We start from the raw sequence: 27549 nt of genomic DNA, 5'->3' as shown, positions 1-27549 counted from the left end.
ATCACCCCCAATAGCAGCAAAGAAAAAAATGTTTTCCAAAGCAAACCTTTCCAGGAGCTGTAGGAAGTAAGATTAATAGAGGATAATACAAGTTCAGTTAATGTATTGATCTCTGTCAATGGCATTTTTCTCACTGATTTCTAAAAAAAAAAACCAATATATATATATATGTGTGTGTGTATGTGTATACATATACATATATATGTATATGTATACACATACACACACACATATATATATATATCTACATATGACTCTTTAATTCTCTAGGTTTTCTCTATTACAAGGTTGATCAAATCTTTTTTTTTCTTTTTAATTGGCCATTCATGATATTTTTTTTCTTGCTTTCTAGACCTTGTCTCACCATTTGAATGGATTAGAATGAGGGAGAAACAAATAGAACAAACCAAAGTTATGGAGAAAGTATGTGTGTGAACTTTATTTCATCATGAGAAAATCACTTCTGGGCAGTAACAGAGAATACTGATATCTACAAGATGATAAGGTTTTCTTTGTATTTAGATACATACCTTATATTTGTACACAATATATAAAATTCATGGAGGAAATTAATTTCTACAGTACAGTTTCTTTGTTGGAAGAGGACTTGTTCCGTTAGTTTCTTTTAGAAAATGACCCCCAGTTCTGTGACGGGGATCGCAGTTCCAATCCTGGAATTTATTAGACACCATAATCTTATGAACATTAAGAGAAACTGAGAAACTACATCCTCCTGCAGGATGAAAAGAGAAACGTGAATGCTCAAGCTGCTATGCTAATAACTGATTTTAGCAGAAGAATATGATTTCCATGATGGATTATGAGTAGAAATAGGAGGTCTCATGACACATATTAGCAACATTGCTGCAAACTGGCTCCCTGCTCTGATGGCATGCACTTCACTCTTCAATCAAACCGCCTTGTACGCCTGGTACGCACGTGGGAAACGAGGCCATCATCAGGAAGGGCCTTCTGCCCTGCATCGAGGCAACTCTTGAGGGCTTTAGCATTTAGCATGGTGCTTTGGGAAAAGAGGCAACTGCTCTCAAGCAGATAGGTCATCCCAGAGAGAAGTTGCTAACGTGATCATTTGGGAGGCTGCCGCTGCCACATCCCCATAACCCGACGAGAATAGGTCACGCGGCCATTTTCCCTTCAGCGAATCCTTCTCTTTAAATACCGTCCCTCACAGACTTACCCCTGCTCCCCAGGCACGGTTTGTATGGCTAGGGACCTGCCAACCTTGCTGTGGGATTTGAAGTTGTGCTTGTTTTTAACCATGTGAACCATTTTAAGGGTGGCTGGCACATGCCAAGGTCTGTGGGACGTGGGAAAAAAACACCACCACAGTTCTTTTAGCTAACATCTTGAATTTGAACAAAATCAACACAATTATAGTTCTGCAGACGGAGGTCATGGGGGAATGCCGGTGGGGGGTCACTTCTGTGATTAAAATGACACCCAGGGGGTCTGAAAATGCTTTGGCACCAACCACAAATACCTCTTCATAGGTTTAATTTCATGTGCTGTGATTGCTTTTAAAATGAAAATGTTAAAAGCCTCAGAGGTTATACCCGGTCATCAAATTCAAGCCCCTCTTCCAAGGGGAATGGCTTGCCTTTGATGGCCAAACTATTTACAGTACAGCCAAGAAGCGAGTGTTCGCTAGAGAGTGACCTTGTGTGGTGGCCCTAAGGTGGCCTGACCAAGCCTAGAGGGACGGGCAAAGGTGAAAATGGCGAGGTAATGCGGAGTTGCTGGTCACTTCCTGTTTGGTGCCCACAGGAAGCCTCAGTCCAGGCGCCGCCGGCCTCGGCTTTGGGTGAGATGGAAGCGGTCCGTGCTGGGGAAGCCAGGAGTGGCCAACAGGCCCTCTCTGAACAGCTCTAGCACCCACACCCACTGGAAACATGTTCAGTCACACAAATCCACAGCTGGAAAGAACCTCGGTCCCACCCTCAGAAACAAGCAAGCACTACAAAGCAATTTAGAATCATCTGGGCAAAACTGGCAAGTGATGTGTATCGTGGAGAATGGGAGCCTGCCCTAGAGCCTAGATACATTTGTGTCACACACCGGGGTGGGGTGGGGGGACATTCAGGCCTTCATTTTTCAGCTTCTTCAACTGCAGCTTATTTAGAATGTTATCAAAGGAAGCCGACGCCCCAGGCCATTTGAACTGCTGCTGTGGACTCTTTGGTTTGATCACATCCACATACCATGGGCTCTCTAACGGCAGGAGAGGAACAGCGGCCTTGTGCCAGAATGCAGAGCAAGTCATGGAAACACTTGAGAATGTGGGCAGTGGTGGGGTTACCTCCGGGCTTGTCAGCCATTTTAGATGCCTCGAAGTTCTCGCTCTGAGGGATACTGCTGAAGGGCCTTACCCTCAGACGTTTGGAGGACCAGGGTCTTGCTGTACTGGCTGACTCCTGTTTTGTTGAAGGCCTTGATGCGAGCGTTGTATGTGCTGTTGAAGTGAAGACCGTCCACGGTGCACATCGTCTCCTTTCCAACATACACTTCCTGAGGGTCAACAAATAACAGGCCACCGTTTAACGCCATCTCCCGTGAGGGGTTGGGGAGGCACTGTCGCTCAGAGGTTAGGAGCAGGCATTTTAGTGTCAGCCTGATCTGGTTCAAATCCTGTGAGATCCTAAGCCATTTAATTGACCTCGTTTCGTCTCAGTTTCCTCATCTGTAAAACGGGGACAGTAATGCCCACTTTATGAAGTTGCTATATGAGCATATATGGAGGTCATGTGTGCAAATTGACACAGTGCCTTACATTTAGCATGGGCCTCACACCTTAATGAATGCCACTTACTAGTGGCTAGGGCTTAAAAAATTAAAACTGGGTGCTTTAGTTAGCATTATGCATACTATTATTAGCTTGGCGTTTATAAATATGTTATACCTACCGAGCTCTTTATCCTTCCGTGAGATTTTTAAAAACTGGTTTGAAAACATGAGGGTGGTCTCTGCTATGTTTATAACTCCACTGGTAATTTCAGAAACTGTCACAAAGACTACCCTCAAAGTCACAGGAATATCGGTTTTATCGTGGTACAGAGGGAAGGGGGAGGAAACAGGGGCTGGAGGAAGAATGACATTTCAAAGGCTTAAAATAAATCGTAGCATAATGCATCTTTAGCATAGGTTAGGCATGTGCCTCCCTCTTTAGCTGTATGCTTTGCAACATTATGCTGATGTAATGAGTAAAAATAATTTGTATTCCAAGCACAGCCTTAAAATGACGACTGTCTGGTGGGATACTAACACGACTGGGGTTGGGGATCCTGGCATGCTGAGAATTGCATACGGGTTGTCTAACTGACTCTTAACAAAAATGCATAAGGTACATGTTAATATTATCCTCATTTTCCAAATGAGGGGGTCCCGAGGGCTCAATGAGGCGAGAAATGGGCAGTCACACAGCTAAATGGTGGAGTCCGGATATGGGTGCACGCAGTCTGACCCCAGAGCTTACAGCACTGCATCCGCTTTCTCTGAAGAAGCGTAGGGCAGTTTCTACTCAGAGACTCCATCATCCATCTTTAATGGTTCAAGGAGAACACAAGCCTCAGTTGAAGGGCAGGCAGGCCCTGCCAGGATGGTCTGGCTCTAGGAGACATGGGGAAGCTTGGCCTGAGACCCCACGGTGGGCTCTCTGAGGTGGTCAGTGGCCTTGGTTGACAAGTAGCAGGTTCTCTGCTTACCCGAAACTGACCACCGTTGCCGTCATCCAGCTCCAGAATGTAGCCTTCGGCAGGCACCGTGGACAGAGGTGGCTGTTTCCAGGACAGTGTGGCGCTGTTGTTGTGAGTGCAACACTCCTCCAGCTGCAGGATGGGGGTTGCTGGGACTGGAGAGGAAGCTAAACAGAAATTAGTGTGACCCTGGTTTCTGTTGAGCTGCAAACATTTCGGTGTCTCAGAATGTTAACATCCCCCTGATCAACACGTGGCTCCACTAAGTAGCTGGCCCAGGGACAACCTGAACTGGATCCCTTCCGGAGTCTCCAGGAGTGAGGATGGTTCCTGAGCTGCCGTGCTGCCTTCTCCCAAGCTGGTGGTGGGGCTTCCTACCTTAACTGGAGGGGAGACAACTGCTCTGTTCTCGCCCCCTTGAGGACTGAAGACATCATCCCCAAGGGACACGTTTTACATGGGGGATGGGTTTCCGGTCCAGACCGCTAAAGTCTATTTAACTCACAACATGGCTGAAAATTTTATCATAAAATTTATTCTGTGCCTTGACCCCCCAGTTTATAAACTTGGAACTGCCTTCCGAGCAGTAGCTCTGAAACCATCGTCCTTCTAAGGTTCTATCCCTTTTTTTTTTTTTTTTTTTTTGTTTTTAAACCAGTGATTCTACTCAAGTCTTGTGTGCATTAAGTAGTTATAACACTGGCTTTTGAAAATTTGGTGCCAAGTGACACAAAAACAGTGATTTTTGCCATTTCGAAACTTCTGAGGAACTTGACCTCATTCTTTCAAGGTAGCTACGCTAGCTCAAGTTCACTCTTTCCGCGGGCGTAGAACCGCCAACTGTGAGCCTGGAGAGTAGTATGGGAGCAGAAGGGGCCTGGCAGGGGAGGGTCAAGGTGTCCTCATGACTTTGTGAGAATCTGCCACAGTATTACTAGTCACAACATGCCCCTGTCCCCATTTTGAGCCGAGAGTCTTTTCTATTACTTAAAACTGCAGAGTGGTTGAGGCTTCAGACACAAAGACGTGGAAATGTTAGGTAACACATAATCCCAGTTCCTAATATATAAACTCAGTATATGTATTTGGAAACAATGTTTTTATGAACTGCTTCAAATATTTTTCAGCAACAAAACATTAATCTTTAAAGCACTTTAACAATAGGGGGGAACAGTTTGGACCACACCCAGGGACATTTAAGCGAACAAATGTTAATTGTACGGCACCTGGTATGCTGTACGAAGATTGGACTCTGTGTCACACATTGAGTTACACGCTCCCTGCCATCACCTCAACCAAAAAGATGGCTTATTTAATAGCAGTTGAAGAAGCAGGTTCTATGGTAGACAACGTAGAAAACACAGGCAGTGACCATAACACAAGAAATGGGAAGGTGAGGCAGGTCAATTATACGTAAGAAAAGACTGTGATACAATAAAACCATGCCTGAGTGACTAGGTCAAACATAATTAAACCAAAATTATGAGCAGTTAATGGAGGTGGTGAGTTTAGGAAGGGAAATCACGTTTCAGGTTTCAATGGCATGGAGTTCGGTTGGTCTTAGGAGAGACCAGTGGCTTCTGCAGCCTTGGAGGTCCCAGAACATCTGGAAATGGAGGAGAGGAAATGAATTCATTGCCTTGTTCAAGAAATAGACTACAGGACTGGATGGGAAGGGGAGGAGAGAAAAGATGTAACTCCTCATGATCATCTACATATAAACAGGCATCACCTAACAGTTGTAATTGGAGGGCTAGCTTTAGGTTATCATGTATTAGGGAGCTACTTTGTCATTAAAAGGTTTTTGTTTATAAAAACAATAAATTTTAACATATTAACAGTGGAGTAGATTATAATAAGTTTGAGCAAACTGTTCTTCAAAGGGCTTCTAGAGACATGGAATGATTTTCCCCAGGGATATTTGCTGTTAGTTATCCTCATTAATCAGCGCCTACCATAAAATAATTCCTTGGACTTTCTTTATTTCATTAGCTGCCCTATCAGTCTTCATTTTCCCTTTGTTCATGTTTCAGGCAGCTTACATTTCATCAATTTTCAAATCAAAGAGTAACATCACAAGATGGTTTCAACTTGAATCATGCAAATGCTTGCAATGTCTCTGATAAGAAACTCAGATTTCCTTGTATAGGCATAGGTATAATTAACAGATTAATTGAAACACATGGTGTCACATGTAATTAAAACATGGGAACTTCATTTGTAATCCTCAGCGGATACACTTTAAAAGACCAGAAAGATAATAAAAAGTCTAACCAGTCACTAATCTTTAGATTTTAATATTGTCCAGATTTAAACAAATAAGCACACAAAAGATCAAGCTGAGGAAGAGAAGGAGGGAGGGAGGGAGAGGGAGGAGAGAGAGAGAGGAAAATGAAGGACCACAGAAACATTTGCATGTCTACATCTATTTCTCGATGTGCTTCAAATTATTTTTTCTGTTTCCTTATTTACTCCAAAGTGATGTTGCCTATAAAAGGCAAATGTGACAAAATTACAGCCTCATTAGTAAAGACTAAGGCTGACATTTTAGCAAAACAGATTTTATAGTGGGTGTTATATTACCCTATTTCACTTTATTAGGTATAAAACAAATGGTCTATAAGAATCCAAAGTATTTTCAAATTAACTTATTATTTGTGTTTTGGAAATGGATAGCATCACGGTTCCTGGGCTGAACTCTAAGAAAAGTTTTATTTTATTAAAACTGCGTCACTGGGCTGCTGTAGCCATCTCAATCTTAACACTTTCATGATCATTCTTGGATGTTTATGTTTTTCCTAGAGAACTAGTTTCCCCTGCCCTGATCAGAAGACTAGTGCTTAGCATTTTTGTTAACCATAAAACGAAGTCTCTGGCTAAAAATTCTCTTCTTAGTTACAAGGAACAGCTATTCTTACTGACCTCCTTGAAGGGGACCTCCTTGAGCCTGGGCTCAAAATGAAATTCTGCAACAGTGTGTTCTTAAAGTTTTCAAATAGCCATTCTGGTTCAGATTATAGCTTAGTTTTTTTTTTTATAATCATTTTTTTTTTCCAGATCCTTCAGATTGTGAACACTCACAACTAGGCAGAATTCCTCTGTGAAAGGTCATAGGACTATGATGAGGACATGTGAGGACATATGGCCTCCCGCACTGGACATGAAAAATAATGGCAGGGGCTGCTTTTCGAGCACTTACTGAATGCCCGAAAGTGTGGTGAGAGGCTTTCCATGTAGTCACTCGTGTAATTTTCACAGCACCCCAACAGTAATGGGTACCATTATTATGTCTATTGTGTAGAAGAGGAAACTGAAACACAGAAAGTTTTCATGGCTCCTACCTAAGTGGGAAAGCCAGGATTTGAAGCCAAGCAGACTGGCTCCAGGGGCTGTATGTTTAAATTGTACTACACCGGTGTGTAGTAATAGTGTACTACAGGGAAGTCCCCAGCCTAATTCCAGGAGGAATGTCTCTTTTTGCTTCCTGTAACATCCATGAGAAAGTTCCCCAAGACTTGCTGGTATAATTAAGGAAATATTTCACCACACATAGCATAATGTAGCAGTTGGTCAAATGTCTATGTTGTTCATCTGAAACTAATGTAACATTGTGTGTCAACTATACTTGAAAAAATTGCAGAAAGAAAGAAACAAAGAAAGAAAGGAAGGAAGGAAGGAAGAAAGAAAGAAAGAAAGAAAGGAAGAAAGAAAGAAAGAAAGAAAGGAAGGAAGGAAGAAAAGAAAAATATTTCACCATAAGAGCTACAGTGGTTGGGAATGCAAGTCTACTGAATCATCTTGTCTGAATGTCCTTGGTGGACCGTCACTCCTTTTTACGGTAGCTGAACTATACGAGTGGCATCTGAGTAAAATATAGACTTTAGAGGGACAACAAACCATTTCTGCAAAGCTCTCATTCGTACACTGTTAAAGAGAAATGTGAACGTAGGTTTTGAGGACAAGCATTTCAGGCCTCCAAACCATGAACAGATCACATGCATGAACAAATTACATGTGAGTCAGCATTTGTGCTCAACCCTATCCCCACCAAACAAACCTCTAGGTGTTCTTTCTCCATGATTTATAAGAGGGTCTGTTCACATCACACTGACCCTGCCCATGACCTTGGTGCATAATCAAGGCTTTTACATTCAACATGAGTTAATGAAGACAAATGTGTTCTTAGGTGAGAAGAGGCACTTAAGGGATTAGCAGCCATCGCTCTAAGTGCTAAAAAGGCTTGGAAAACATTAGGTCACTGTGTTATCCTGGTTCAGAATGAACATGCTGGCATTTCATTTTAGTACTGACTCATGAACCTTAGGATACCTTGTACACTTAAAACAATTCTGGGCTAATATTTTTCTGGAGATGTTTGAATAAAGAAGGTTCTGGCATTCTCCACTTAGATTTCTTTCTTTCTTTCTTTCTTTCTTTCTTTCTTTCTTTCTTTTCTTTTTATTTATTTTTGAGACAGAGAGAGACAGAGCATGAACGGGGGAGGGTCAGAGAGAGAGGGAGACACAGACTGTGAAGCAGGCTCCAGGCTCTGAGCTGTCAGCACAGAGCCTGATGCAGGGCTCGAACCCACAGACTGTGAGATCATGACCTGAGCCAAAGTCGGAAGCTCAACCGACTGAGTCACCCAGGAGCCCCTCCACTTAGATTTCAATTGCTTGAGGGAGATGTAGAATAAGAAAGAGCAGATCAGTTAAATCCTTGGCTACGAGAATAATTTTAGGCAGTGCATTCTTGCTGAATAGTTGCTGGCCTAACTAGAAACATTTAAAAACCAGCAACACACCTATCTTGAGTCATAAGTTTAAATGCATATTTTAAGTAGCTTTGAAGATCTTTTAACTTTCTACTGTAATCCACTTAGTACTATTAGAAAACATATTAGTAAGTACACGTACTGTATCAATGGTCAGATTACTTTAGCACCATTCTCAATGCTATTTAAATTTTGGCCATTTGTGCATGGATTCTGGGGTACAGTTTCTTGAGATATTTTTACTGACAAGCTGTGAAAGTGCAGTTTATTAAACTGACCAAGAAGAGCCTAAGGGAAAAAAATGTCTAACACTACACTGGGCACAGTTGTGTATGTTGACAGGTCTCAAAAAGGCCGGTAGGAGTAGTTTTAACTATAGCTAGCTAAGATCTGTTGCCTCATGACCTTTTGGCTTTTTCTTTCCATCAAAGACATCTGACAGGTAAAAATTATTTAGAGTCTATAGAGGACTTGGCTCTCACTGAATTAATTAAACTTAATGAGCACAAAGCAAAGCATATAAATGAGCTCTGTAGAAGGACACTAATCAGAAGTAAATTAAATTAATAGGAAGTGTTAAAAAGAAAAGGAAAATGGAATAATCCAGTCTCATGCCAAATGGCCTGTTATATGAACTTCAGAAATAACTGTTTGGGATAATTTTGCATTCCAGGTGAATTTTTGCTGTGATTGTGTTCTGCGTTTTGATCTTTACAGTGCTTGGTATTCTCTGCCGTGTGTACAGACTTTAGTGGAGCGTGCACACAGCCATGTTCACGCATATTTCTGTAGGCAGCTTTACATGGCTGAGTGACGTTGCTTTAGGAATGTGGTCTGTGACACACAGCACACGAATCTGCAGTTCCCATACCAGATGAAGGGCCTGTTCACTCCAACACAATTGTTCCCATCCTGCCAACTGGCCTGGACTCCACTCTGGGCAGATGGGCGTGATTCAGAAGGACAGCAAATGGGGGAGGAGAGGGCTTGGTCAGGCAATGAAAGCATTTGAAAGCCCTGAGGCTTTTACCCTCTGCCTGTTCCATCACCAAGGCTAATTGGGTTGGTTCATTTTTTTTTTCCGCTTCCACCAAAAGCCCTTCCCTTGTCCTTTGGGACATATTTTCTCCCCTGAGCTGTTTTGTGACATAACCTTTTAATGATTTTACATTATTGGGAGAACTAGGTACAGAGAGAGGCTGATTGAGGGGGATTTACCCGGGGCTCCCTATATTACTCTGATGGCTGTATTTCACAGGTCACCATGTGGGTGTGAAAGAAAAAAAATTTAAACAGTAAGAAAGACTCGCTGTAACAAAAAATTAAATTTCTGAAATTTAAGAGAGCAATTCAGTTATTCCTTGAAGAAGCCAGTTCATTACACAGTAACATTATAACACAAACTGGAAGTTGTGTTATAATGAGGACAAGTGAGATTCCGGAACCTCACTCCCTGGTTTTGAATCTCTGCCCTGTCACTCCCAGCTGTGTGAATTCAGGCAAGTTATCCAGTCTTCCTGTGCTTCAGTTTCCTCAGCTACATACTAGGGCTGTGAGAATAAACTGAGTTAATTCACGTGAAGCACTTATTTGGTTTGGTAAGCAGTCGGCAAAGGCTAAACATTTTTATTACTGCACCAAAGTGCTTTTATTTACAATCTTTATAGTACTTCCTCCAAAAATTAATGAAGGCACCATCCCAAAGCCATACATATTAAACAAAAAGTGAGAAAACTGAAAATAAAAGAGCAAAAATCTATTAAAGGGATGAGAGAGGTACTTGTACAAGGTACAGGGGTGAGTTTAGCTGCATGATGGAAGCTACAAGCGTATAGCCTTAAAACTTGCTGGGTTAGACGGTTTTCTGTCTAATAAAAGGAAGTATGTAGATTTTTCTTAAAAAACCAAAAATTTTAAAGTGCTGGATTCTAAGTCCTTTATTATGTGGATGCTTAAATTAGGAAAAGCAGAGAGCAAATACATTTCTTCAGTTTTAAAAAAATATTAGAAAACGACAAAATTACAGAGATGAAGAACAGAAGAATCCAGGGATTGGAGGTGACAGAGGGGAGGGGCATGGGTATGACTGTATGGTGATAATGGGGTAGCATGAGATCTTTGTGGTGATACAGTGGTTCTGTATCTTGACTGCAGCGGTGGTTATATGAGTCTTCACATGTGACAAAATGGCACAGTCATACATATACACTGTACCAATGTTAACTTCCTGGTTTTGATATGCTAATTATGCAAGATGGAACCATTGATGGAAACTGGGCTAAGGGTATACTGGACCTCTCCTTACTAGTTTTGCATCTTCTTGTGAATGTATAAATAGTGCAAAATGAAAGTTAAAAAGAAGTCAGAATATTGCCCAAATGGATATTACCTACACAGCCATAAAAATATTGTTGCATGGTTGGCTTTTTATTTTTCTTTGTAAGAGTAATTTTAGGTACTTGCATTTCCCATCAGCCACCCCAAAAACATCTCAGAGAGATCTTGCATATCCCTGTATCACATAAGCCAACAAGTTTAAAAAGTTAAAACTTGTCTCAAATTTTCATTTTCCTTCGGTAACCAGGCTTGCATTTTCCTGATCAGTTTTGGCAAGCCAACTGGGATCCTCTCAAAGTCCCACTGATTTCATGCTCAGCCATTTGCTCACTACCTATCCACGTGGAAGCAGTCACTTCAGTTCTCAACTGCCTTGATTCAGTAACTGGGTTACTTTCTGTAACAAGATTTTATTTATGTACAGTGATGCTGTCTCTATCTCCTTAACTTTTTAACGTCAGCGATCCCCTGATATTAGGCTTGTGAAATTTCTAAGACTCTCAAAGAGGCAAGCATTGAGTTTATCTGAATTTATCTGACTTTCTGAGAGTTAGGTCCCACTGCTACAACCATATATTTCCTTTATGTGATAAGATAGGAGCCACTCTAGATTTCTGTACCATTAACCAGAAGTGTGTGTGTTTACTTCCTCACCCCTTAGGTGATTCATAAACCTGGCAGCTGCCTTTTTTTTTTTTTTTTTTTTGCAGCAATCTGGCACAAAGCCTTGATCCTGCTTCAAGCACCAGCACCAGTATCCACCCGGGATGTTGCTCTGTTTAGGGAGATGCAGGCACATACCTTTCATCTGTACGAAGTCGAGTTGGTGAATGGATTGCAGCAGAGGGCTGTTGTCCAGACTCAGGTCAAAGTCCGTGGTCATCCTGGGAGTGAGCGTGCCTTTCCCCCACTGATCCTCAGTCAGGTGCACTCTCCTTATGAGGGCGTCAGAAATCTAATCACATCAAAGACCACAGCCTAAGAAATATAACACCACACTGGACACAGAACGCTGCTCCTCCACTCTCTGGGAGCTTTACCAAACCACTTTGGGACTCATACCCTTCCTGTCTCCGTGTAGGCAGTGAGGAGTCTCTTCTGATAAGAGTGACCCATGCAAATCTCGGTCCTTTTGTGAGTCAGAGGGGGCCACTAGAAATAATTAGCAGCTGTTAATTGCTCTAATAGACAACCCTGGATATATGCTCATGCTATTTATGACTGATCATAATATGTTGGTGATCAATTAATCCTACTAGCACCAACAACCCTAAGTTTCTAAGAGGAGGTGTGGGTTTCCTGTCAAAACTTGGAAATGAGGGTTTTTTTTAAGTTTATTTATTTATTTTGAGAAATAAGAAATAATTATTTTGAGAAAGTGGGGAAGGGGGAGAGAGAGAGAGAGAGAGAGAGAGAGAGAGAGAGAGAGAGAGAGAGAATCCCAAGCAGGCCCTGCAACACCAGCACAGAGCCCAATGTGGGGCTCAAACCCACAAACTCAAGCCGAAGTCTCAACCGACTGAACCACCCAGGTGCTCCAGAAATGAGTTTTATAAAATAGTAGAGAGGCTGCATATGGTAATCTGTAAAGTGGAATTTCTTACACTTTAAAGCAGATCATCTGACTGTATCACTTTATTCTTTGATAGAGACCTCTTCCACTTCTTGTATTTAATCTCCCTCTGTCATTCTTGGCCAGTTTGACAGAATGTGAGTTGGAAGGATAATCTATGTATTCCTTAATAAAAGGTCCCTTAATCATTACGATCAAAACTTAAGTAAAATTCAGCTGACATCAGCACATCTCATTAAAACAATACTGAAGAAATCATGAGAAATCCAAGCAATGAAAAACCTTCACTTTATTTAGGAAATCACTGAATAACTGGCCAGTAGGAACTGTCAAGAAGGTAGAAGCCTTGCATATTTAGACATTTCTAGCTGACCAAATTGTCCAAGAAATTAGTGGAAAGGGACTCAATTCTTAGGCAAGTCAGTAGCTCTGCTTTGGGGGAAACTTAAAGGGAATTACATTTTCAAGATTAAACATGAGCAAAAACAAATTTTAAAAAGCCCACGCGCTGCTCAATCTTGTAGCACATGGGGGCCAAGGCTTCCAACAAGTCAATGGAGTTTTGCCGGCACCCATATATGCATGGCAGTCTGAAGGTGGGTTTCATTGTGGAGGGGATCCTGGCTCTCCAAGAGCTGTTAGGAGTCCACCCTGGCATCGGAGACTCAGTCTCATGGGACATTGAGAATCTGAAGTAGAAACTAGCTGGCACTCACCTGTAAAAAGCCACTGGGATCATTTTCCTTAATGACCTCCAAGCAGTACTCCATGAGACCTGTGGTCTGGCGCAATTTCACTGTGCAGTGAGAGATCTGATCTCGAACCACCTAGGGTTGATGAGAGAACAGAGTGGTCCAAAATGGCAGAGGGTAAAAAAGAAGCAAACTGGGACATTAGAAAGCTTCTTCAAACCATATTCCAAGAGCATCATGGAATGGAATAAATGTATGAGAATATTTTGTGGCAGTGTCTGCTGTGGACAATGGCTCCAGAAGACAGATTGTATAAATGCTTTTATTACAGGGACTGGTAACAACAGGACCCATCAGAAAGGCATGCAGATGGTGGAAGCCCAGGAAGCTGGTTACTCTGGTGCCTGAAGGGACATCTTCCTAATTCCCCCTTCTTTCCGTCTTCTGGGAAGCTGATACTGTGAGCTGTTCTAAGTGGGAGGTCGCTGGGAGTCTACAAAGGAGCTGCGTAACCCGAGGTGTGGCTGCAGCTTCTGTTCTGGGAACAGTCACCCACCTGCTCCCACCCTGTGCCTGTCTCTTCTAAAGAGCAGATGTCACCATCCGAACCAGTTCCTTCTCATTCTGATTCTTTTTCCTGAGGGGGTGGTGGGGTGAGGTTAAAGGTGAAACTTGCTGAAAGACAATGAGCTAATAACCACAAGTAAGCCAGAGAAAGACGGATGCAGAATTAAGTTTTGAGAATAACCCACTTAGAAGCAATCACTGCCTCATTTGGGAAAGCAGTTTTAAAGGCTCTCTATTTACCATGCTGTGAGTCTGGTTTAACCTAGAAAGGCCTCTCTCTGAACATGCAGTTTCTGCCTCTGGGAAGTTGTCTTTGCCCAGTGTCAAACACATGACAGTCCTTGAAAAGTTTCTTTCTTCAAAGATGTTCATTTTCTGTGTCCTCTGCTCAGTGACCCAAATCCTGAAGTGGTTTCTGAAGCTAGAGTTGAACAAGTGTTTTCTAGGAACCTCAATTGCTTACATCCTCGATATTTATACTACTTTGCAAAAGCCTCAGAAATATCCAGCCTTCTGGATTTTTACAAATAATAACTAAAAGGAGTTTTAATATTAATTATTGAAAACCTTTTTCTTTGTTCCTTCTTTTTAGTTTTGATTATACACCTTCCATTAAAGGATGTTTCATTTACTTTCAAAAGCAATTGGAAACTACACCAAAAAGCAATCATCTCATCACTCTACTGAAGATTTTTAAAGGATTTTGATATTTCCTTTCAGGTTTTATCCTTGAGCTAGATATATGTATAGTTGCGATCGTAATATGTGACAATTTTACCTCCTTCCCACTTAGCACTATACTATAGTCATTTTACATGTTGCCACCATCAATAAATGTTACTGGCTACATAAATATCCCACTGAGTGGGTTATCATAATTTATTTAATCATTCCTGTTCCTCTATTTTTGGACATTTAAATTCCTCCTAATTTTTAAAAAGTTCATTTATTTATTTTGAGATTGAGAGAGAGAGCACACGCAGGCATGCACGTGCGAGCAGGGGAAGGGCAGAGAGAGATGAAGAGAGAGAGAGAATCCCAAGCAGGCTCTGGGCTGTTGGTGCAGAGCCCATGCAGGCACAGTCCCACTAACCGTGAGATCTTGACCTGAGCTGAAATCAAGAGTTGGACGTTCAACCAACTGAGCCACCCACGTGTCCCTAAATTCCTAATTTTTTGAATAAATTCATCCATTTATTATTGCTGGTCTTTGTTTCTAATTTTTTTGTGTGTGATGAAACATATATAACATAAAATTTACCATTTTATCTATTTTTAATTGGATAATTATATGGCATTCATATTGTACTCAATACATTCATATTGTTATGTAACTATCATCACCGTCCATCTCCAGAACTTTTTTATTTTTCCAAACTAAAATTTTGTACTCATTAAACAATAACTCTCCATTCTCCCCTCCCCCCTGGACCCTGGAAACCACCATTCTACTTTCTGTGTCTATGGATTTGACTACTCTAGCGCTCTCAGATAATATAATATCATACAATATTTGCTCTTCTATGACTGGCTTGTTTCACTTAGCATGATGTCTTCAAGGTTTACCCATGTTGTAGCTGGCGTCAAAATTTCCTTCTTTGTAAGACTGAATAATATTCCATTGCAGGTTTACACCACATTTTGTTTATCCATTCATCTGTTGATGGACATTGGGGTTGCTTCCACCTTTTGGCTATTGTAAATAAAGCTGTTATGAATATGGCTATGTAAGTATCTGTGGAAGTCCCCGTTTCACTGCTTTTGGGTAGATAGCCTGAAGTGAAATTTCTGGATCACATGATAATTCTATTTTATTTTATTTTTTTTAGAAATCATTATACCATTTTCCACAGCAGCTGCACCATTTTATATTCCCATCAGCAGTGCACAAGAGTTCCAATTTCTCCACACCCTGTGATACTTATCGCTATCTGGTTTTTTTTAAAAATAATAATAGCCATCTTAATGGGTGTGAAGTGTAGCTCATTGTGGTTTTGATTTGCATTTCCCTAATAACTAGTGATGTTGAGCATCTTTTCATGTGCTTATTGGCCACTTTATCTCCTTTGGAGAAATGTCTATTCAAGTCTTTTGCCCATTTTTTAATTGGTTTTGTTGTTGTTATTGTCTTCTGATGCACAAAATTTATACATTTTTGTCTACCTTTTCCTTTGTTGCCTGTGCCTCTGGTGCAATACCCAAGAAATCATTGCCAAATCCAGCATTGTGAAGCATTTGCCCCGTGTTTCCACTTAAGAGTTTTATAGTTTTACTTCTTACATTTAAGTCTTTGATCCAATTTGAGTTAATTTTTGTATACGGTGTTAGGTAATGGCCCGACTTCATTCTTTTGCATGTGGATAGCCAATTTTCCCAGTGTCATTTGTTGTAAATCTGCCCTTTCCCCATTGAATGGTCTTGGAACCCTTGTCAAAAATCATTTTACCATATATGTGTAGGTTTAGTTCTGGGCTCTTTATTCAATTCCAGTGGCCTATATGTTTGTTTCCATGCCATACTACACTGTTTGGAATTTTGTAGCTTTGCTGTAAGTTACGTAAACAGGAAGTGTGAGAACTCCAAGTTTTTCCTTTTACATGATTGTTTTGGCTCTATGGAATCTCCTAATTTTTTGACAGATGATTTGTTATCACTTTTTAAATTTTAGTAAAAGAAAAACAAAAAATAAAATGTAGGATTTAAAAATCTCCTTATCAGAATTGGCGAAAGAAACCAACTTTGATGTGAAGACTGATTTTGACAGGTAGAAGGGAGATCAAATTTAAAATTCACTGGTTGACTTATTTTCTTCTGGCATCTAGTATTCTGCTCAAGGGATGGAAATTATTTTATTTTATTTTTTAAACGGAAAGTTTAACCTTTTTAACAGAAGGTTAAATTTCTACTCCTTAGTGGGGAGAAAACCTCACGCATAAGTGAAACAAAAAATGCAGGACAGGTGACCTAAAGCTAATCTGCTACTTCTCTCTGCTATAATAGGCTTAAGTAAATTGTTCTCAGAAAATGTTGTTATATTTTGGTAGCCAGTGCATCAACGCCTCTAGCTAGCAGAAACCTCAGCAGTCATCATTCACTAACCAAATGGCATCTGTCCTAGGACTGTGCAGAAGTGACTGGTGCTCCAGTCTGAATAACAAGCACGGATTAGGTCTGGGCATTGTAACCCAAAGCGAGTTAGCTTTTGAAGCAAAATAGACTTGAATTGTTGTATTTACTTTCCAGAGCATTCAGATCAATGATAATTTTATGACTGAAAAGCTGAAATAAATACATTAATCAGGCCTCATAAAATTCTGTTTGCTTCTACAAATTTCTTCTCAAGTAAGATTTATTTGATGCCAAAGGAGCTGAGCATTGGGTCTCTCTGACTACTCTTAGGAAACTTCATTGTTGCAGTGCCAAAGAGTTGGTGAGTTTCAGTGGGGGTTTGCCATTGCCATTTGCCATTTGCTCCTGTGTTCCATGGTTCAAGCTTCTTGGAAGGACTCACTATTCCTGAGCTCCTGGCTCTCAACTCCCACTGTTGCAACAATGGATTTGGGTCCATCATTTTACCTGTTAATCAACCACTTCACAATGGTCACAGTAGCCAGTGATAAAAATCACTGCTTGGGGCACCTGGGTGGCTCAGTCAGTTAAGCATCCAACTTTGGCTCAGGTCATGATCTCATCGCTTGTGGCTGCGTTGGGCTCTGCGCTGACAGCTCAGAGACTGGAGCCTGCTTCGTTCGGATTCTGTGTCTCCCTCTCTCTCTGCCCCTCTCCTGCTTGCATCCTCTCTCTCTCTCTCTTAAAAATAAACATAAAAAAATTATTTAAAAATTCACTACTCAAAATTAAACTTCAGGTTTCCCAGAGGCGGTACTTTTGGATGTGTTGCAATTGACGTCTAGTTTTTGAATTAATTTGGCAAGATTTTCCATCTTATGGAAATTAGCCAAATAGTTAGATCTTTTAAGAGTATAAATATTTTTTCTTCAATTGCGTGTCTTTATCAGCTCTCTCGTTACCTTCTTCACTCTGTGTTATTTCTACTATTTACTATTATTATTTATTTTACATTATATTTTTGTATGGAAAACAATCCCTAGGAAGTGAGGCCATGTCACTTTTTCTTTGGGTTCCACATTTCTGTGCAGTTGCTTGGATGCTCCGGAGAAACCGTTGGCAACGTGTTTGCTGCTGGCTGGAGTTAAGAGTTCCTTTTCTCAGGAAGGAAATGTGCAAGTGACAGGAATGACACAAATAGGGACTGGGAAACAATCTTCCTGCTTTCATCTGCAGTAAAGCCTAAACTAGCTCTGGGACAATGAGTTAATCTTTAGTTCATGGTTTCAGAGAAGGCTTTCACCATTTTATTAGCAGTCCCCATCTGTTCGGGATGGCAAGTCTTATTGCTTGCTTGAACAGCTTTACTTTGCTAAGTGGCAAATTTATGAAGGTCATTCCTTGGGTCAAGATATGTCACTGACACTTTGGAAAGGGGGAATTGAGCATTCCCTCTGAATGCTTGAACTTTTTTGGTAGCATAGAGCAATCCACGAAAGCTTATACAGTATATAAGTGTAAGATTTTGTTCTATCTACAACTACATTTTTCCATCCCATCTCTAGTAGACCAATCTCCTCCCTCCACTCAGCTCAGGTAACACAACCAGCAGCAAGAACTGAAGCCAATTAGGGTGAATTTCCTTATTTTATCCAATTTGACCTCGATACCCTTTCTCTACCTCTGTTCACCTCTCCCATCTTGCATACGGCTCTTTAAAATTCTTTCTTTCTTTCTTTCTTTCTTTCTTTCTTTCTTTTGTTCTTTCTTTCTTATTTTTAATAAATACTTTCGCTCATAGTATTTTCGTTCGTCCTGGAGTCTGGAGAGATACCACTAATGAATTTTTAGTCTAAGTCAACACTAACATTCTGTCTCCTATTTTAAGAAATTTGTTCTTAAATATATCCCTTCCCATCACAGTTTAAAACAGTTTCTCCCAAGTATAAAGTAACCTCTTTTTTTTTAATGTAAGGTACAAGTACTTTCAAGATGCAAGCTTGAAAAATGTATTCTTCACAGGTCCTTTTGGTCAATGGAGGAAATTTCTATATGCACCATCATTCCTGAAGCAAGATGACTAACTAATGCCTGGAATTGACTCATTTGTGAGTTACAGGTGAAGTGCTTTGGCCACGAGGTTCAGCTAATAAAATAATGAATTCTCTTTTTCTCCCCCTAGGGTAGAATTTTATCTTCTATATTATCACTATATTCAGTGACACTTAGAGGCATTTATATTAAGGGGGAGCTTTTTAAATTTCTCACATGCCACCATTCTCCCACATGGTTAGAGGCAAATATTTCCCCTTTCTCTTGGTACCACTCTTCTGTACGAGTGTTATTAATTACTCACATTGGCAACTAATCATTTCAAAGACAGTTTCTTGAGGCTTTGAGTTTTTCATCAAGAAAAGGATCAGTTAGCCCTATCAAATGAGTAAGACATGTACCTGTTTTGAGAAACGCTTGAGATTTTAACAGCAAAACTGAACTTTCCATTCCAGAAATGTAAATGTCACCAATAGCCTCATCAATAAACGTTGGGTGGAATATGCAAAGAAAGCATGCTCTTAGTGTGTAGAATACTACATCCTTGTACAGAGAAGTTAGTGAGGAAACACAAGTCATTTGGAGACAGAAGCATGGTGGTGCGGACCCATCCACACAGGAGGACACTATTTATGCTCACCCGCAGTGGAAGTGATGCATACAATGTGGTGTTTCCTAGGCTGTGAGGCTCAGGGAGACTCACTAGATTGCCATCTTCAAAGTATGTGTTTAGTGCCCTCTGGAGGTAAGGAATGTCACTCATGTCTAGGTTCAGGCAAAGGGCGTCAAAGGTCTGTGACTGCCCTTCATGGACGTTGCCAAAGCGGGTACGGGGTGTTCAGGAGTATGTCCCGTAGCTTTGGTGAGCTCCAGCTGTGTGTGTGGTGCCCGGTGATTCCACGGGCACCCTGGGCACTCTGTTCTGTATTGTCCCTCTGTGACTTCTGCTCCTACGTGGTAGGAAGCAGAGGATCACAGAATTTGCCAAATGAATTCCCCCTTAATGATAGGCTTATAATCAAAAATGATTGTGATTAAAATTTTAGGGTTGGACCCCTAATGGCAGCCAAAGGTTTCAAGTGTTTTGGTGTGCCCGATCTTTCCAAATGTCTTGACTGTAATGGACTTAACAGAACTTGTTGCCAGTAGTTTTACTGGGATTGTGCTGATTATTGGGTTAAATTTGTTGCTTTTTCTTTCTCTTTTATTTTTATTAAATTTTTTTTTAATGTTTATTTTTGAGAGAGAGAGAAAGAGAAAGAGAGACAGAGTGAACATGAGCAGGAGAGGGGCAGAGAGAGAGAAAGAGAGAGGGAGACACAGAATCTGAAGCAAGCTCCAGGCTCTGAGCTGTCAGCACAGAGACCGATGCGGGGCTCGAACTCACGAACCATGAGACCATGACCTAAGCCAAAGGTGGACACTTAACTAACTAAGCCATCCAGGCACCCTGATTTTTCTTTCTAGTAAAGTCTGTAGCCCGTTAAATCATATCTGATTATTTAAACAAAATTTTGTGGACTTGGATAGGTCTGTCTTCCACCCTCCCTCCCTCTCTTTCTTCCCCATCCCCCACCCCAATCTAAATCAAGGGTTACTTGTTTGTTTTAAGACAATGGCAAATAGCTTAAGTAAGCAATTCGACAAGCCGGTAATATCCCTAGTGTAAATGTGTACTCTTAATGTTATGACTGTATAATTTTTTAATAAACATAATGGGAACATGATACGCAATACATGGTAAATAACAACCAAGATAATTGTCACCATAATGAGAATGATTCTAACAAGATCCAACAGTACACTTGGATTCAAAATCAAACCTGTGTATAGTTACAATTGGGATGTGTTGGCTGCTGTAAAAACAGTACACTTTATCGTTATCCCTCAGCACACTCGCTCCATGATTTTGTTGGTACGTTCATTTACCGGCCACACATGGAAATTAAAGCCTAGATTTTTGGGGGGATATTTTTGAATAACTATAACTTTTTTTCTTCCCAAGAATCTTAGAATTGAAAGGTGACCAAGAAGAAACCTGTCACTTTGTTTCGCACACATATGAATTTACTCTAAAATACTGGAGCAAGTATGTATTTAAGATCATTGTGGAATTACTTCAAATTCTGAGCGTTACATAAATAAAAATAATTCTCTGATATTTCTTTGGGCCTACCAAAAGAAAAATGACATTGTCAGTTTCCCGAGAAAAGCACAGATCTCATTAATGGCACACTTCAGTGTTGTCACAAATTCCCTGTGAGGATCGCAGATGGTGAGGATACTCTAAGGTCCTATTCAGGTCAAGAAGGCCCAGAAAGGATGTTAACAAAACATATAGTTCATGTGGCACCTGAGTGGCTCAGTCAGTTGAGTGTCTGACTTTAGCTCAGGTCATGATCTTCTGGTTCATGGTTTCGAGCCCCATGTCGGGCTCTGTGCTGACAGCTCAGAGCCTAGAGCCCGCTTCGGATTCTGTGTCTCCCTCTCTCTGTCCCTCCCCTGCTCACATTTTGTCAACAACAACAACAACAACAAAAAAAACCATGTAGTTTGAACAAGACACCCAGGGGTTCCGGTTTACCGTGCTTATTGTGGGGATATCACCCAAGTAGTCTCAAAAACATGAGTTAGTAATATCCCTTGGAAGCTCAAAAGCAATTTTCCCCCGTCAGTAGCTTCTGACATTTCATTAGTTCACCACATCCTGAAAATAGATATGTGGCTCCCAGTGTTTTTTTTTTTTTCAAACCAAAGAATAGTATTAAGAAACAATATTCCTAAAATACGGTCACAGCTGCATACATATGTCTCAAGCCACTTTCCTAGGTCCAGAGACAATCACGCCTGTGTATAGACTAATTCTACACCACATTCTCTAGTATTATGGAAAGCCAGTCCCTTGGAGAACTTCTTCAGTGTACTTACTAAGTGATACCAGGTTTCCAGGCATTCTCTCTCAATGATAACAACAGTAATAGCTAATATTTATTGAGGACTGTGCTAACGTGCTTGGCAATTTCCTATGATGTGATGACTGCTTCTGGCCCGATTGTACACACAGGTGAAAGAAACTGAGCCACAGGCTTGCCCACAGTTAGAGATCTAGTAAGTGAGAAAGTGTGTCCTCACACCCCATTCTCTGTGACACAGAATCTGGGCTCTTTACCTCTCAGCGCCAGCTTGCCTCAGAACCAGAACTATTCAATCTGCTCAAGCAATCAGTGCTTTCAGAGAGGGGCATGAGGAGATTATAAAGACTGTCTTTATACACACTCACTTTCCAGCATCCTTAGCCTTTTGGATTGCTCAAGGAGAGAAAGTTGCCAGAAAAATACACACACAACTCTCCTCTTTGTCAGCAAAAAGCAGGGCCCCTAGAGAACTCTGCCAAAGGGAAGCGGAAGACCATAAGATTATCCTTGCCGGACTATGAGTGATGGGTTAGCCAACAAAGACAGAAAGAAGTACTGTGCTTGGCAAGCGATGTCTATAAAAGGCCAGTCTTTTCTCACAAATCTGAGGAGCAACAGAAATGACAAGAAAGGGGAAAGGCAGGAGGGAGAAAAGCAGAGGGAGGGAAATTGGAGGCTGCATCAGTAGTCACGGCGTCGGCCCTGCTGGCTGTTTTTAGAAGCAGTGACATACAATCCACTGGCAACAGCAGAGAAACAAATCGCTCGAGACAGAAGACAGAACAGCTTTCCTGCCGTGGGGGACAGCCAGCCACCTGTCTCCTGTTTCCGTGGCCCTATGGGATCAGGGGCAGGGAACGCCGCCCAGGGCAGGGTGGAATGCGAGCAGGCAGCTGCTGCTGCTCAGTGTCCCCGGGCACACCGCTGTGCCCTGCTGGGGCAGGTCGCCAGGTTCCTCTGCAGTCCCTCCATTAACTGATTTTCGCACAGTCCCCTACAGCAGAGGCAGCACTGAGCAGAGGCACCTGGGGGGGCTTTCACGCCCCTCTGCTACCGTTTGACATGGAGAAGTGATACTTTCTCAATCCTTGATTCCCTTTTCTGTCCAGGTCACTGCCCTTTTGTCTCTCCCACGCAGAAAACCTGGAGTTGCGGCTACAGTCACTATGTGGTTTATCACAAATGGTTCACTGCGTTCTGCTTAAAGATACCAAGAAAGTGTCTGAAATGTCTTAAAAAAGAGATTTCCACTGAGAACAAGTTAAAATCTGGTGGCTACCTACTAAAACGGTTGGTCTACTATTTAGAGAGAAAATCCAGCTGTCCAGCTCATTTCCTGAAGATAGCTGTGGTTTTATTTTAGGTGGCTCTAGTATTCTGAGTTCCACCATAATAATAAAAGTTCCGGGTTTCTGAAGAGTGTTACATGAAGGGCAATAGCAACAATCGTTTAGTAATGTCAGAGCAGGTGACGGAATCAGGTTTGAGTGCATTCTAAGATGAACCTAAGAGGGTTTTCCAGTAAGAGCCACCACCAAGAAACAGCAATGGCATCTCTGGAAGCAGGGTTATAATCGCCAGCCTCGCTTCACTGTCTAAGCCAACAGGCTGAGGCTCTCTGAACATTAGAGCCCTGTGCACTTTTCTTTCCAAACTCCTTCCTGGTTCAGATTTAACTTCAAGGCACACAATTTTCTTTATCAAGGAATCTACAGTACCTCTCCTTGATAAGATTGCACTGCTGCTCCCTCATCAGGAACATGTGGAGAGACATGGCCCTGATACAGCACCCAGGAAGTCAGGCCAGCAGACTTCATCACAGGGCAGAGCCCTCAAGGGCTCTTTCTGGACTTTGTTGCCCCAGCTCTGCCGTCTGCCTGATTGAGTTCCATAGGCCCTCTCAGAGCGACACCTGGGCAAGCCACAAAGGCAGGGGAGAAAGGTTTATATTCCAGCCACATTATTGCTCTGACTTTGGGGCAGGAAGAAGCAGGTGTGTGGCTCTAAATGTTTTGCAGCAGGTGGGCAGCGGAGGAGGGAGCCTCTTAGAGGAGGAAGCTGGAGTTGGGGTTTTCTTACTTTTGGAGAAAACTGTTAAGCTTCCCTGGGGAGAGGTTGTTCTTTATCTTGTTGCCTGTCTCCCTGCCTTCTGGCTGAGCCCCCTGGGGCTCCGGGTCCTGGTGTGTGGCTGGGGCATAAAGTTGGAAGGTTGGTGACTGCTGCTCAGGGCTCAGCATTGCCAGTCTTGCTGCGGGTCTTGCCCAGGTCTCATGCCCTAGTTGGCAACTAGTTTATTGCCTTGTTTCTGGTACCCATGAAATGGGTGCTGGCCCTGTTTGATGAAGCTTCCCTGCCACTAAGCTTGAGCCCCAAATCTTGCAAGCTGTGCTCTCTTATTTCTTCATTTCTCCCTTGGTTTTCCTACTGGAATCCCATTAGTTTAACAATGGGGCCTTCCCCTATTCTTCAGGGACTATAGCCTGTTTCCAACCTGCTGGGGTATCTGAGGCTCACAGGGCCATTCATGAGCTCACGTGAGGTTGTATCCATTGCCTGCTGCCCACATCATGAGCTCCCTGAAGTTGGCTGCCTAACCCCAACAAAGGGCCTGTGGTCAGACCTTACCTCTCCCTCTACCCTAACGTCAGGCCAACATTGTGCACCTCATATCCTCTACCCACTGGTAGTTACCCTGGGGCTTACTGGCCATGCATGTGGACCTCTGCTGACTGCCTACTTCTGGGCTCCCTCCTGCGGGGTTGTTCCCATGTCTCCAGCCTGCTCTCACATCTTGTTGTCCTGCTCCAGTGAGGGAGTGGATGGGGTATCAGATGTCTCCAGGAGGACCAATCCTTTTGCCAATAGGGCCCACACTCATAATCAATCAACTCCACTGTGCGATGACAAAAGTCTGTGTAGCCGTCCCGTCACACAGTTCACTTCAGAAGTTAAGAAAAACCTTGTTTGTCTTCTGGAAAGCATGGTTTCCATTCCCATTTCAAAAATACCTTTTGCCTCGGTATGGCCACTCTGGCCACCTCGTCTAAAACTTCAACCCCCTTTCCTAGGACTTCCATCCCCTAATCCTTATTATTTTTCTTAGCTTTTTTTTTTTTTTTTTTTTTTTTTTTTTTTTTTTTTTTTTTTTTTTTACTAAATATTGCGTATTTTACTTATCTTGCTTACTGTTTATCCCTTCTGGTGGAAAATAAGCCTCATGAGGGCAGTGATTTTTATTTATTTAATTGTGCCTACACTCAGAGCAATTCTTGGCCCAGGGGAGTCATTCAATAAATATCACTGAGGTAAATGAGGGAGTGTGTGGGGAATGAAGGGATGCTTGCTCCTTGCTCTCCAGGCCACTGGCCACCAAGACTGTGGGCATCTGGCCCACCCATCTAGCCTGTCCATCCCGGCCCTGGGAGCCTGGCTCCTTGGCTTTCTCCTCTCCCCATGGAGCAGCACTCACCTTCAGCTTGTGCTCATGCTCCTTGTTGACACGTGCGAGCAGCTGGGCTTTCCTTCTGTTGAGGGCATCGATGAGGGCATCACACTGGGCCACCAGGCAAGCCTCGAACTCCACACTGTTCTCCTGCATGAGAAAGCACATCTCTCAGCCGCAAAGCACCTGGTCTCCTTGGGCTGCAGGAGAAGACAGAGCTCCCCTGACCATTTGTGGGGTGCAAATCCCTGCTGAAGGAGATGAAAAGGAACTCTGCCCACAATGCACATTTCACGTTGTTTCAATACCTGGATACATTTCATTCTACAGTGATAGTGTTCACTTTAAATTGAAAAGGATAAATATTACTTAATAAATTTATCAAAAGGAAATCATACCCACAGTTTACATTATATTGTATAAAATAAAGCTTCAGTTTGTGGAGTTGAACATGAATCTTTCTGAGGGCTGGCGGATGTCTGCTTATGTATGGTGGAAGGTGGCATTCAGAGAGGCTGGCTGCCTGAGCAGGTGGGGTATTGTAGAGGCATGAGAGCTAAAGAATCATTAAATTCAAGAGAAGAGGGAAGAAAGAGGACAGAAGTGGTCTTCAATATTAATCAATAATCCAATGATAATAGAACTTTACAAGAATAATCATGGGCAAAAGTACTTGCTGCTTTCATTAAGGAAAGCAAATAGTTAATGTACATAGACAGTCAAGAACAATTGACTTGACTTCTACCCAGCCCTAAAAGTCAAGCCACGAACCAATAGCTTGTGAGGGAACACTTACCATGTTATAAATGAATTATAGCTTCTCTGTGATGTTTACATTGAATGTTGGATCTAACTATTTTCTTGATTTAAATCTGTACATGCTATAGCATTTCTTTCAAGCAATTCTCTCCCTAAATCATAAGCATTCATTAATGATAGTCCTTTCAGTAAATCACATATGTAATTTTGATTGTCAAGTGATAATCTGAAAGACAGTTATAATTTATAGCAAATGAAAGATGAATACTCACACATACATGAATAGCATTGAAAAAATAGCACCCAACTGAGTCAACTGTAAGCTCTAGGGGGCTGGCAAGGAAGGAACAGCTTAGCCTATCAAATTTTAATTTATTCTCTAAGTCATAAAGAACTATGTCTCTTAATATAAGGATCTACTGATAGGCATTTGAGAACTTTTTAAATGCAAGATCTTCTTCATGTAATGTGTTATATTAGTAATTGCTTGACTAGTGCCTTCTACATGCTAAGTTTTGGCTTTCCTGGCAATTGTTTTTGAGTACTCAGAGAAGTCCTCTGGAAAACGTCATTTAAGAGGGCTCTATGTCCCACACAGGGTAATATTGGGAGGATGAGGGCAGCCCTCTTGCAGTTTCTGATTTAGAGCAGAAGGAAAGCTTTGCTCTGATGAAGAGGTGGGGTGCAGGGCAAAAGCAAAGAAGGGACTGACCGATCACCTCTGTTGTTCTGGAAAACAGAAGAAAGTGTACAACTGTTAGATTGTCAGGGGATCAAAAGTTTTAACATGAACATGCGTGGAAAAAAGAGTGAGGAAATCAATATAAGATGCTTTGAAAGCCTGGCTTACCTTTAAAAAGACCATTCTACTTTGACATGTGTTAAATATTAACTAGGAAAGCCAATTTACTGGAGGCTAGAGTGAAGGTTATTTCTGTGAGGCAAACCTCAAAACATAAGAACAGTAAACAGTGTAGATGTTCACTAGTTAAGCATCTCATGCAGTTTATGGTTTCTCCCTTTAGCAATAGTGGAGAGCTCACAAGCTCTCAAATGCTGGCTGATCTTTGGGTCATTGTGTCCAAACAAAGCAATCTGAAATTATAGTTACCAGGGGGGTCATGGTTGGAAAACACTTAAGTATCTAAGTAGAGAAGAAGCATTACTATGGGCAGGAAGGAAGGAAAGAGTGAAGGAAGGAAGGAAGGAAGGAAGGAAGGAAGGAAGGAGGGAAGGAAAGGAAGGGAGGGAGGAAGGAAGGAAGGAAAAAAGAGAAAATGTGACCTGTTTGTTATCATCAGATAAGATATAATTATTGCAAGGTGTTTTGGGAACCTGAAGAGTTTTAAAAACTCAACAATAATGACTCTGAATTCACAAAGAGGCCTCTTTCTAAATACGCAGTAGTGGAGAATTAGGACCCTAGTGCCAAAGGTAGCAACTATTTGGAAAACTAGGTTGTGTTGCTGGCTTGTTGGCAAAACACAACCACCTCGAGAAGGGGTGTGTTTGAAGTTGGCCTGTATGTGTGTTTGTATTAGAAGGGACAGAGCAGAAAAGAATAATTGGAATTTCTCCACAACACATTAAGGTAGAAGAAACAAACTCCCTGCTACACAGCTACATCTTAACCCACGGAGTTTGCTTTCTGTCTCAGGT

At 41.8% G+C, this 27549-nt stretch overlaps 1 protein-coding gene across 1 annotated transcript; it reads right to left on the bottom strand.

Annotated features, from left to right (window-relative positions):
* Window positions 1-381: 381 nt before the first annotated feature.
* Window positions 382-25299, bottom strand: TRIM9 (tripartite motif containing 9). Its single transcript, XM_049614093.1, has 5 exons — window positions 25159-25299; window positions 13111-13221; window positions 11623-11776; window positions 3720-3877; window positions 382-2526 (listed from the first exon to the last, which is right to left on the bottom strand). Exons 1-5 carry the CDS (start codon window positions 25297-25299, stop codon window positions 2338-2340), a joined length of 753 nt encoding a protein of 250 aa, XP_049470050.1. The 3' UTR covers window positions 382-2337.
* Between the last annotated feature and the right edge of the window lie 2250 nt (window positions 25300-27549).

The sequence above is a fragment of the Panthera uncia genome (assembly GCF_023721935.1).
Source record: "Panthera uncia isolate 11264 chromosome B3 unlocalized genomic scaffold, Puncia_PCG_1.0 HiC_scaffold_1, whole genome shotgun sequence".
Taxonomy (NCBI): Eukaryota; Metazoa; Chordata; class Mammalia; order Carnivora; family Felidae; genus Panthera; species Panthera uncia.
This window is presented reverse-complemented; position numbering and strand designations above follow the sequence as displayed.

What these genes read in the sequence shown, in the direction of transcription:
- TRIM9 (XM_049614093.1), bottom strand. Translation starts at nt 25,299, where the DNA reads ATGTGCTTTCTCATGCAGGAGAACAGTGTGGAGTTCGAGGCTTGCCTG. An exon ending in ATCCCAGTGGCTTTTTACAG is followed by an intron (nt 11,777 to 13,110) that starts GTGAGTGCCAGC and finishes TGATGTGATTAG; the next exon opens with ATTTCTGACGCCCTCATAAG. An exon ending in GCAACGGTGGTCAGTTTCGG is followed by an intron (nt 2,527 to 3,719) that starts GTAAGCAGAGAA and finishes GTTGACCCTCAG; the next exon opens with GAAGTGTATGTTGGAAAGGA.